The 12,856-nt window shown below is 41.3% G+C and overlaps 1 protein-coding gene across 3 annotated transcripts in view; it reads left to right on the plus strand.

The window, feature by feature from the left end:
• LAMA3 (laminin subunit alpha 3) overlaps positions 1 to 12,856 on the plus strand; it is a 274,238-nt gene that overhangs the window by 215,267 nt on the left and 46,115 nt on the right. For all 3 annotated transcript variants that reach the window (XM_047826704.1, XM_047826703.1, XM_047826705.1), the window contains 7 exons: positions 8,047 to 8,157; positions 8,283 to 8,394; positions 8,620 to 8,787; positions 10,044 to 10,240; positions 11,435 to 11,551; positions 12,187 to 12,341; positions 12,624 to 12,765. In XM_047826704.1, the coding sequence (XP_047682660.1) occupies positions 8,047 to 8,157; positions 8,283 to 8,394; positions 8,620 to 8,787; positions 10,044 to 10,240; positions 11,435 to 11,551; positions 12,187 to 12,341; positions 12,624 to 12,765 (1,002 nt within the window). The remainder of the gene's footprint in view (positions 1 to 8,046; positions 8,158 to 8,282; positions 8,395 to 8,619; positions 8,788 to 10,043; positions 10,241 to 11,434; positions 11,552 to 12,186; positions 12,342 to 12,623; positions 12,766 to 12,856) is intronic.

Here is a 12,856-nt window from a genome sequence, read left to right on the forward strand (position 1 = left end):
AGAGAGGTCTTTTCCTGCTTTCTCCTCTAAGGTTTTGATGGTTTCCTGTCTCACATTTAGGTCCTTTATCCATTTTGAGTTTATTTTTGTGAATGGTGTGAGACAGTGGTCTAGTTTCAACCTTCTGCATGTTGCTGTCCAGTTCTCCCAGCACCATTTGTTAAAGAGGCTGTCTTTTTTCCATTGGATGTTCTTTCCTGCTTTGTCAAAGATGAGTTGGCCATACATTTGTGGGTCTAGTTCTGGGGTTTCTATTCTATTCCATTGGTCTATGTGTCTGTTTTGGTGCCAATACCATGCTGTCTTGATGATGACAGCTTTGTAGTAGAGGCTAAAGTCTGGGATTGTGATGCCTCCTGCTTTGGTCTTCTTCTTTAAAATTCCTTTGGCTATTCGGGGCCTTTTATGGTTCCATATGAATTTTAGGATTGCTTGTTCTAGTTTCGAGAAGAATGCTGGTGCAATTTTGATTGGGATTGCATTGAATGTGTAGATAGCTTTGGGTAGTATTGACATTTTGACAATATTTATTTTTCCAATCCATGAGCAGGGAATGTCTTTCCATTTCTTTAAATCTTCTTCAATTTCCTTCATAAGCTTTCTATAGTTGTCAGCATACAGATCTTTTACATCTTTGGTTAGATTTATTCCTAGGTATTTTATGCTTCTTGGTGCAATTGTGAATGGGATCAGTTTCTTTATTTGTCTTTCTGTTGCTTCATTGTTAGTGTATAAGAATGCAACTGATTTCTGTACATTGATTTTGTATCCTGCAACTTTGCTGAATTCATGTATCAGTTCTAGCAGACTTTTGGTGGAGTCTATCGGATTTTCCATGTATAATATCATGTCATCTGCAAAAAGCGAAAGCTTGACTTCATCTTTGCCAATTTTGATGCCTTTGATTTCCTTTTGTTGTCTGATTGCTGATGCTAGAACTTCCAGCACTATGTTAAACAGCAGCGGTGAGAGTGGGCATTCTTGTCGTGTTCCTGATCTCAGGGAAAAAGCTCTCAGTTTTTCCCCGTTGAGGATGATGTTAGCTGTGGGCTTTTCATAAATGGCTTTTATGATCTTTAAGTATGTTCCTTCTATCCCGACTTTCTCAAGGGTTTTTATTAAGAAAGGGTGCTGGATTTTGTCGAAGGCCTTTTCTGCATCGATTGACAGGATCATATGGTTCTTCTCTCTTTTTTTGTTAATGTGATGTATCACGTTGATTGATTTGCGAATGTTGAACCAGCCCTGCATCCCAGGAATGAATCCCACTTGATCATGGTGAATAATTCTTTTTATATGCCGTTGAATTCGATTTGCTAGTACCTTATTGAGAATTTTTGCATCCATATTCATCAGGGATATTGGCCTGTAGTTCTCTTTTTTTACTGGGTCTCTGTCTGGTTTAGGAATCAAAGTAATACTGGCTTCATAGAATGAGTCTGGAAGTTTTCCTTCCCTTTCTATTTCTTGGAATAGCTTGAGAAGGATAGGTATTATCTCTGCTTTAAACGTCTGGTAGAACTCCCCTGGGAAGCCATCTGGTCCTGGACTCTTATTTGTTGGGAGATTTTTGATAACCGATTCAATTTCTTCACTGGTTATGGGTCTGTTCAAGCTTTCTATTTCCTCCTGATTGAGTTTTGGAAGAGTGTGGTTGTTCAGGAATTTGTCCATTTCTTCCAGGTTGTCCAATTTGTTGGCATATAAGTTTTCATAGTATTCCCTGATAATTGTTTGTATCTCTGAGGGATTGGTTGTAATAATTCCATTTTCATTCATGATTTTATCTATTTGGGTCATCTCCCTTTTCTTTTTGAGAAGCCTGGCTAGAGGTTTGTCAATTTTGTTTATTTTTTCAAAAAACCAACTCTTGGTTTCGTTGATCTGCTCTACAGTTTTTTTAGTTTCTATATTGTTTATTTCTGCCCTGATCTTTATTATTTCTCTTCTTCTGCTGGGCTTAGGCTGCCTTTGCTGTTCTGCTTCTAGTTCCTTTAGGTGTGCTGTTAGATTTTGTATTTGGGATTTTTCTTGTTTCTTGAGATAGGCCTGGATTGCAATGTATTTTCCTCTCAGGACTGCCTTTGCTGCGTCCCAAAGCGTTTGGATTGTTGTATTTTCATTTTCATTTGTTTCCATATATTTTTTAATTTCTTCTCTAATTGCCTGGTTGACCCACTCATTCGTTAGTAGGGTGTTCTTTAACCTCCATGCTTTTGGAGGTTTTCCAGACTTTTTTCTGTGGTTGATTTCAAGCTTCATAGCATTGTGGTCTGAAAGTAAGCATGGTATAATTTCAATTCTTGTAAACTTATGAAGGGCTGTTTTGTGACCCAGTATATGATCTATCTTGGAGAATGTTCCATGTGCACTCGAGAAGAAAGTATATTCTGTTGCTTTGGGATGCAGAGTTCTAAATATATCTGTCAAGTCCATCTGATCCAATGTCTCATTCAGGGCCCTTGTTTCTTTATTGACCATGTGTCTAGATGATCTATCCATTTCTGTAAGTGGTGTATTAAAGTCCCCTGCAATTACCACATTCTTATCAATAAGGTTGCTTGTGTTTATGAGTAATTGTTTTATATATTTGGGGGCTCCGGTATTCGGTGCATAGACATTTATAATGGTTAGCTCTTCCTGATGGATAGACCCTGTAACTATTATATAATGTCCTTCTTCATCTCTTGTTACAGCCTTTAATTTAAAGTCTAGTTTGTCTGATATAAGTATGGCTACTCCAGCTTTCTTTTGGCTTCCAGTCGCATGATAAATAGTTCTCCATCCCCTCACTCTCAATCTAAAGGTGTCCTCAGGTCTAAAATGAGTCTCTTGTAGACAGCAAATAGATGGGTCTTGTTTTTTTATCCATTCTGATACCCTATGTCTTTTGGTTGGCGCATTTAATCCATTTACATTCAGTGTTATTATAGAAAGATACGGGTTTAGAGTCATTGTGATGTCTGTATGTTTTATGCTTATAGTGATGTCTCTGGGACTTTGTCTCACAGGGTCCCCCTTAGGATCTCTTGTAGGGCTGGTTTAGTGGTGACAAATTCCTTCAGTTTTTGTTTGTTTGGGAAGACCTTTATCTCTCCTTCTATTCTAAATGACAGACTTGCTGGATAAAGGAGTCTTGGCTGCATATTTTTTCTGTCTAGCACCCTGAAAATCTCGTGCCAATTCTTTCTGGCCTGCCAAGTTTCAAAAGAGAGATCAGTCACGAGTCTTATAGGTCTCCCTTTATATGTGAGGGCACGCTTACCCCTTGCTGCTTTCAGAATTTTCTCTTTATCCTTGTATTTTGCCAGTTTCACTATGATATGTCGTGCAGAAGATCGATTCAAGTTACGTCTGAAGGGAGTTCTCTGTGCCTCTTGGATTTCAATGCCTTTTTCCTTCCCCAGTTCAGGGAAGTTCTCAGCTATGATTTCTTCAAGTACCCCTTCAGCACCTTTCCCTCTCTCTTCCTCCTCTGGGATACCAATTATGCGTATATTATTTCTTTTTAGTGTATCACTTAATTCTCTAATTTTCCCCTCATACTCCTGGATTTTTTTATCTCTCTTTTTCTCAGCTTCCTCTTTTTCCATAACTTTATCTTCTAGTTCACCTATTCTCTCCTCTGCCTCTTCAAGCCGAGCTGTGGTGGTTTCCATTTTGTTATGCATTTCGTTTAAAGCGTTTTTCAGCTCCTCGTGACTGTTCCTTAGTCCCTTGATCTCTGTAGCAAGAGATTCTCTGCTGTCCTGTATACTGTTTTCAAGCCCAGCGATTAATTTTATGACTATTATTCTAAATTCACTTTCTGTTATGTTATTTAAGTCCTTTTTGATCAGCTCATTAGCTGTTGTTATTTCCTGGAGATTCTTCTGAGGGGAGTTCTTCCGCTTGGTCATTTTGGATAGTCCCTGGAGTGGTGAGGACCTGCAGGGCACTTCCCCTGTGCTGTGGTGTATAACTGGAGTTGGTGGGCGGGGCCGCAGTCAGACCTGATGTCTGCCCCCAGCCCACCGCTGGGGCCACAGTCAGACTGGTGTGTGCCTTCTCTTCCCCTCTCCTAGGGGCGGGATTCACTGTGGGGTGGTGTGGCTCGTCTGGGCTACTTGCACCCTGCCAGGCTTGTGATGCTGGGGATCTGGCGTATTAGCTGGGGTGGGTAGGCAAGGTGCACGGGGGCAGGAGGGGCAGGCTTAGATCGCTTCTCCTTAGGTGATCCACTTAAGGAGGGGCCCTGTGGCAGCGGGAGGGAGTCAGATCCGCTGCCGGAGGTTTGGCTCCGCAGAAGCGCAGAGTTGGGTGTTTGCGCGGAGCGAGCAAGTTCCCTGGCAGGAACCGGTTACCTTTGGGATTTCGGCTGGGGGATGGGCGGGGGAGATGGCGCTGGCGAGCGCCTTTGTTCCCCACCAAACTGAGCTCTGTCGTCCGGGGGCTCAGCAGCTCTCCCTCCCTTTGTCCTCCAGCCTTCCCGCTTTCCGAGCAGAGCTGTTAACTTATGACCTCCCAGACGCTAAGTCGCGCTTGCTGTCGGAACACAGTCCGACCGGCCCCTCCGCTTTTGCAAGCCAGACTCGGGGGCTCTGCTTGGCCGGCGAGCCGCTCCTCCGCCCCGGCTCCCTCCCGCCAGTCCGTGGAGCGCGCACCGCCTCGCCGCCCTTCCTACCCTCTTCCGTGGGCCTCTCGTCTGCGTTTGGCTCCGGCGACTCCATTCTGCTAATCATCTGGCGGTTTTCTGGGTTACTTAGGCAGGTGTAGATGGAATCTAAGTGATCAGCAGGACGTGCGGTGAGCCCAGCGTCCTCCTAAGCCGCCATCTTGCCGCAACTCTATCCACTTTTAATATCTAATTTGTGCCTTTCAAATACTTTTTTCATTTCATCTAAATTCTCAAATGTATTGACATAAAATTGTTTATAGTTTTTCTTATTATCCTTTTAATACCTGAAAAATTTGTAGTAATACCCTCTCATCCATTCTTGATATCGATAATTTATGTCATCTCTTTTTTTCTTGATTATTCTGGCTAGAGGTTTATCAGTTTTAATGATCTTATTTTATTGATTTTCTCCATTGTTTTTCTGTTTTCAATTTCATTGATTTCTGTTGTTATTCATATTTTTTCTGCCTCTGCTTGCTTTGGGTTTAATTAGCTATTCATTTTCTAGTTTCTTAAGATGAAAGCTTATCTTACTGATTTAAACCTTTCTTTCTCTAAATCAGCATTTAATGCTATGAATTTCCCCCAATGCACTACTTTAGCTGTATTCCACACATTTTGAGTTGTTGTGTTTTCATTTTTATTCAATTCAAAGGATTTTCAAATTTCCTTGGGACATGTCTTTGACCCCTGAATATTTGGAAATGTGTTGTTTAATTTCCAAACTGGGCATTTTCCAGATAACTTCTTGTTATTGATTTCTCACACAATTCTGTTGTGGTCAAAGAGCACACTTTCTATGACTCCAGTTTTTAAAAATGTGTTGAAGTTTGTTTCATAGCCCAGAATATGGTTCATCTAGGAGAATATTCTATGTGTGCTTGGAAAGAAGGTGGCCAAGAGGATAAGTAATAGGGCTAAAGTTCCACAGGGCCAGAGGCAGGCTCCCTAGAGGAAACTGAGGGCATTTCTGCCTATGAATGGAGACTGAAAAACAATCTTGAAACTGCCCAGTGCTCATTGTTGAGCAGTGACTATGTGAGAGACTAGGAAAGCTACAACCTTATGAGCCAAGACCTGGATGGACATGATTCACAAACCAGGATCTGTACTGAATGTGATATCCTCAACATGACCATAGTGTGCAAGTCCTAAGCTTCCAATATAAGATCTGGTTCTGGACTAGAGGATCTAGGGTGGGAATGGCGATGACCATAAGATCATTGGTTAGGGCACAGAGAGTGCAGGCAGAAGTGGAGTTGTGGGTGTGTGTTTGCAATATTTACCTGCAAACATTGGGAAGAGACAAGTAACAATACGAAAGACATCCAACAAAAGCAACCACTAAGAGATGAGTTCCCTTTAGATAAAATTAAAATTGGGACAATCTGAAAATTACTTTGAAGAGTAACAATTCAATAGAAGGAACAAAAAATTAGAATACTGTTAAAAACACTAGAAACCAAACAAGAAGAGGTACATATGAAAATATTCAATTAAAAATTATGAAAATGAAAAAAGAATTTATTCATTGAAGTAAAAGAATTCAGTAGAGGAGATAAACCCTAAACTGGACATAGTGAAAGAGGCTTTGGGGAAAGTTTAAGAAGTGCTGTTAAAATGAGGGCTGATTCCAAACCCATTAGTGCTTATAGCTGAGTACACAGTTGACCCTTCAACAACATGGGGGTTAGGGACATTGACCCCCTGCACGGTTGAAAATCTGCATATAACTCTTGACTCCTAACAGGCTACTGTTGACCAGGAGCCTTACCAATAGCATAAATAGTTAACACATATTTTGTGTATGTATTACATATTGTATTCTTACAATAATACCTAAGGTTTTCTGATTTTTTTTGGTATTTCTAGGTTACATGGTCCATCTGTGAGTTTGTTTTAAATTGTTGCAAATCTCCAAAAGATCTTCTTACATATTTATTGAAAAAAATCCGTGTATAAGTGGACACAGGCAGCTCAAACCAGTATTGTTCAAGAGTGAACTTTATATAGCAAAAAATAATACTAGAAAAATGGCTCTTTTTCATCCCATCAGGGTAAATTTTAGTCCATGATTTACAGGCTCTTAATATAAAGAGGAAAAAAGCCATTATGTTTTGAGAGAAAAAGAAGCCCCTGGAGTTACTCTGATGTCATGAATATAACCCTGCACTTCTTCAATGAAGGGCAGGGAGCCAGCATTTCAGTACCTGTCCTATGTGCCAGGCTCTGTGCTCAGTGCTTTATTTAAGTCTTACAGAATCCTATAAGGAAAATAGTCTTATTTTCATTTAACAGGTATGTTAAAGCTAAGTAACTTGCCTACTATCACACAGCTTGCACATGGCGGGTTCCAGGACTCGAACCAAGATCAAATTCCAAAGGCCATGCTTTACTCACTGTACGTATTCTACTAACACTCCATAGAATGACATGCCTCAGTTTTCCTGTATTAAAATTAAAATAGAACTGTCTTCTTCCTAGATCACACATACACTGTGAAAATTCCTTAGGAAGAAGTGTGAGAAGGAAAACAACATTTTTCAGTGTTCATATGTACGTGACACTTGATAATATCATCAAAAAACCCAGCAGCTTAATATGATAATCCCCAATTTACTGATGAAGGAGATAAAACTCAAAAGCGGCAGACCTAGTGTTTGGACCTAAGCTGTAAAGCCTGTGTTGTTCCCCCCCCAGTGCTGGCTCTGTCACATGCAAGTTAATAGTATAGGTAATAGCAAGTTAATAGGAGGTAACAGTATAGCTTTTTCCTGTAAATTTCTTCAAGATATTAACAAGTTTTTTTCCCCCCAAAATTGAAAATAATCACTACTCTAGAGATTATGTGCAGAAATGTCACCCTCTAAAAGTAAGGAAACTGTTTAGTATCCAAAAAAACAGGGGACCTGGATTCTGATCCTTAAGCAATCAATGATCATCTCTACAGCATTCAATTAAATGAGCTCTCAGTTCCCTTCCTGCTAAAAAATTCTTTGAATCTGATGGTTCCTTCACTAAATTAGCCTCAGGCACTGCTTTTAGTATTACAATGTTAAATATAGGTTAAAAACAACTGAGCGTTTTGTAGAGTCTGGAAAGTAAGATATCGGGTAAGTGGTATCCTCATATCTGTAAGGTTCGGTTACTAACTCAAGGAAAGTATCTCTTGTCTTTTCACGGTTATAAGTTTATTTTAGAACCATATCACAACTCACATCAGAAAGTAGATTCAAGTAGCTGATTTCAAAGAACCAAATCATTTCCTGTGGACCAGCATCGGGCTTGCTAAACGAATCTTTCCATATCACCACTGGGATTACCAAGTTGATAGGACTTACTCCAAGTTTCTGCTCTAATGTGAGATTAATTTTGCATTTTACTTTCAGAATCAGTTACTCAACTACCGTTCTGCCATTTCAAATCATGGATTAAAAATGGATGGTCTGGAAAAAGAACTGAGTAATCTGAATCGAGAGTTCGAAGCTTTGCAAGAAAAGGTAATGTGTTAGGTCAATAACGTTAACTTTTTGTTGTTGTTGTTGTCCTCAAAATATTGTTAGTTTCCCCCCCTCCACCCCCGGATCAACATAATTTGTTAGTAATCAATTTATTTTTCGTATAGGTTCAAATAAATTCTAGAAAAGCACAGACATTACATAACAATGTTGATCGGACAACCCAGAGCACAAAGGAGCTGGACACAAAGATTAAAAATGTCATCCGGAATGTGCACAGTAAGGAGTTACTCAATCCAATTAAATATTTTTTTTATTACATAGCGTGTTCTGTGCCCCCATGCTCTGAAAGAATTTCTCCTTAAGAGTTCAATATTATGAAAAAGATCCTATAATGATACTGAAAAACTAATATGAACCTTCCATAAAAATCCCTTTTTTTTTTTTTAGTAGTCTACTGGAGTCCAGAATTCCCAGTTTAATAAACTACTCGATATTTTCTAGTTCTCTTGAAGCAGATCTCTGGGACAGATGGGGAAGGAAACAATGTGCCGTCAGGGGATTTTTCCAGAGAGTTGGCTGAAGCAGAGCGCATGATGACAGAGCTACGGAGTCGCAACTTTGGAAAGCACCTGAGAGAAGCAGAAGCTGAAAAAAGAGACGCTCAGCTCCGTAAGGATGTTCCCAAATCCTTGTATGCAACCCATTCTAATGGGCTTGAAATACAGTGTGCAAAGTGCAATGTCAGGTCCCCAGTACAGCTGGCTAGGTTAGTCATTTCAGCGTATATGACTTTTATTTTTTATTTATTAAAATTTTTTTTAACGATTACGTATTTTTGAGAGAGAGAGAGAGAGTCAGAGCGTGAACAGGGGAGAGGCAGAGAGAAAGACACAGAATCTGAAGCAGACTCCAGGCTCTGAGCTGTCAGCACAGAGCCCGATGTGGGGCTCAAACACACGAACCGTGAGATGGTGACCTGAGCCGAAGTCCGGCACTTAACCAACTGAGCCACCCAGGCGCCCCAGTGTTCACAATTTTTAGAGCATGGTGTGAGAATGGGTAGCTCCTCCAGGCTACCAAGAGGTTGTAGAATATAGCATCTTACTATCATGCAAGAAAAAAAAATAGGTTCTTCTCCTAAGATAACAGCACTGGTATTTCCTTTTCCTTTTTAACTGCATTTTTATTCTTTCTTCATTCAGCTCCATTCAACTTTCTCATTGTATCATTTTTTAATGGCCACCCCCACCAGCACAGGGGTCTTGAATCACAAATCGATATTAGCACTACTATTGCAGGAACCAAAATCTGGTGTAGTAGAAATTAACAGAATATCTCTAAAGGTTTTACTTAGGAAAAATGCCTCATTAGTTCAAAACTGTGAGAAATAGAAGTCTGGTGCGTATTTTTTCAAATACTGATCTTTCTTCTCCGGTGAAATGATGTGTCAATGGTTAATATGCAGACGGTAGCAGTTTTCTTTTAGCATTTGTATGGTTTAAATTTATTATTAGTCTTTGCTTTTGACTGAGGAGACAGGGTTAGTTTGCAGTTGGTAGTATTTAGTAGTAGTGTTAGTTGGTAGTGTTAATAGCAGTGTTAGGAGCACATGCTCTGTCCTCTGCAGATCTTGTTCAAGTGCCAAGGCTGATTGGTTATGCAACATTGGGTCGGTCAACTAATTTCTTGGGCTCTCCATTTGCGTATCTGAAACATGAGACTGCTATCATTGTTTTCATGTGGTTTTGTGTGCCCACATAACCACAGCAGGTGCTCCATAAATGTTAGTTTCCTTTCCCATTCACTTGCAAGTTCAAGGAAAACCATGAAATGAGTAGAAACTTCGTTCTTCCTCTGTAGACTTTATAGCTTAGCTTAGAGGTACTCCTTTCTCAAGTGAAAAACAAAAATGTGTTGTATTATAGTGCTGAATCGGATCAGGAGCTGGCTGGAAAACCACCAAGTGGAGAACAGTGCACTTGTCAAGAACATACGGGATTCTTTAAATGAGTACGAGGCCAAACTCAGTGATCTGCGGGCCGCACTACAAGAGGCAACTGCCCAGGCAAAGCAGGCCACTGGCCTCAACCGAGAAAACGAGAAGACTTTGGAATCCATCAAGGTGGGTTCACAGTCAGAATCTACACACTTTTCTTAATGACAAGGATGAGGGGGGCAGGGATCTTTATCATTAATAAAGCGGCAGAGCCAGGCACCTGTCTTTATGTCTAGCCTGTGCACACCTGTCTGTACGGCAGATGCTAATCAAACAGGAGTAAGGGATTAAATGCAAAACCAAAGTTATTCCTCCTCCCCAGTCACCAGAATAGATTGTGAACTTAAACCACAGAGAAAGCAGAGCAAATTGCTTTAGTCCTGCCCCTGGCTGACAGAGTGCTGGAGGAATAATGTTGCCAAGTAGATGAGAAATTAAACCAATATTGTTATAATTAAATCAGAGTATATAATATATGCTTTAAATAACTGATTTTTCGTGTCAGCTGTGTACACATCATTACCATAATCACTGATAAGGGCATTTTAAGCCATTATCTTACAGGAAATAGATTAAAATACAGGCCTCATGCAGGAGCTGCAGAGACAGAATCTGGAGCTTGGGATTCTACAGTATATTTTTTCAGGGGTGCACACTGTATGCTGAAACAGCAACATAAATGTGAGGCGTTATTAAATGACAGTAAGATCAAAGTGGAGTAATGTAGGACTGACCCCCCAAAAGAAGAACTTGTCAAAGAAAACAAATAATATCTTAGTCGATGGCAATATGCTTAATTCCCAAAGCCTCTTTAGACGGCTGTTGGAAGTCACTGATGATACCAAGGGAAGGGTGCGTGATCCGATTTTATGGGTGTGTGAGCTTTGGTGGGTCCTAGCTTGGCCTTCTCAGATCCCATGTATCCTCTCATTGAAGCGCCTCTCCAACCTCACAGGGCCTGGCATGTGGGGCGTTGCGATGATGGGTGCTGCTTTGTTCAGGAAAATCCCTCATGCTGCCTCACAAACCAGAGCTTACTTACCTTTCCGCCTCACTGGCCCAGTTGCCCCCAGTTTAGAAAGCTTCTGCAACGGTGCGAACTGTTGTTTCGTTGGCATGTAGTTTGAGGAAACCATGACAACACACCTACGCGGCAAAGTGAACTGATTTCCCCGCACTTTCTAATTGCCTCGATGATCTTTCGGTTTCAAGAAAACATTATGACTCCGAAACGATTTCTGTGCTGTTGTGCAGTAGATATGCCTGTGCTTCCTGGTCGTGTTCCATGTAGTTCAAACAGGTTCTTCTTCTTCTCGCCAGAGACAAGTTAAAGAAATGAATTCCCTACAGAGTGATTTCACCAAGTACCTAACCACGGCAGACTCTTCCTTACTGCAGACCAACACGCTGCTGCAGCTGATGGGGAAAAGCCGGGAGGTAGAGGCAAAACTTGTTCTCTGAACACTGAAAAACATTCAGATTCTATATGAGGAAACTATGAACTGGGTTAACATTTTTTTTTTCTGCAATACATGTCTTTTAGATGGAAGGAAATAAACCAAGATGTTCATTACCGTGGTGCTACCCTTGGGGCGTGGGGGGTGTGAATGCTGTGTCCTCTGTATGTCTGTTTGTATTACTTAATTAGCCCACAGTGAGCAGATGTTGCTTTTGTGATAACAAAAAAAATTGGAATGCTGTTTTTAAAATATCAAGCATGCATTTATTAGCAGAACTTATTTAGGACTCATAATAGGTTGATCACATTAGCAGCCCAATGGGCATTTTGCAAATATCTTTTGTTATCGCTATTTCTAGAGTAGAAAAAAAAAAAGTTTCGGTTTAGTACAACTTTATGCTAATGATGACAGTGTGCTTTTATAAAATTTATCAGAAGGGGTACCCACCCTAAGAAAATTGTCCAAATGGTGGTAAAACTTGCAAAAATACTATCAGTGCCACTACTGAAATAATGCATCCTGAGAACATGAAGTTTATGACAGAGTTTGAGAAAATGGTATATACATTCTTTGCTTAAAGTGACACTGTCTCTGTTTACTTGAAAAAAATAGGAATATGAAAAACTAGCTGCCACTTTAAATGAAGCAAGACGTGAGCTAAGTGACAAAGTGAGAGAACTTTCTCAGTCCGCCAGTAAAGCCTCCCTGGTGGTGGAGGCAGAAACGCACGCGCAGTCTTTACAGAAGCTGGCAAAGCAGCTGGAGGAGTGAGTGACCCCCCAGGTCTAACCGCAGGAGCTGCTGGGCCTAGTGTGAAAGCCTCCCTGACTGAGCTGGGGCTCCAGAATAGGGCAGGGGGGCGGGACCCAGGGCCCGGGTCCGAACCCAAGCTGCGCTGGGGGTGTGATTCCCAGATAGACCCTTGCCAGCGCCGGTCTCCATTTGCCAGATGAGGAGGCTAATCAAGGAGGCTGGGAGGGGGAGGTGAAGGGGCCTTCAGCCGCAGGCAGTGGAGGCTGTTGGAGCCCTTCACCCACACTGTCTTCCAGGATCAAGAGGAATGCCAGTGGGGATGAGCTGGTGCGCTGTGCAGTGGATGCTGCCACCGCCTACGAGAATATCCTCAACGCCATCAGAGCAGCGGAGGACGCGGCTGACAAGGCCACTAGCGCATCTGAGTCTGCCCTCCAGGTGGGCGCCTGCACTGGCACCTTTTTTGGATGCAATCTGGAGACGACTCATTGTCTTACTTTCTTTTCATATGCACTGAGGAATGTAAACA

This window comes from Prionailurus viverrinus, chromosome D3, assembly GCF_022837055.1.
Source record: "Prionailurus viverrinus isolate Anna chromosome D3, UM_Priviv_1.0, whole genome shotgun sequence".
NCBI lineage: Eukaryota > Metazoa > Chordata > Mammalia > Carnivora > Felidae > Prionailurus > Prionailurus viverrinus.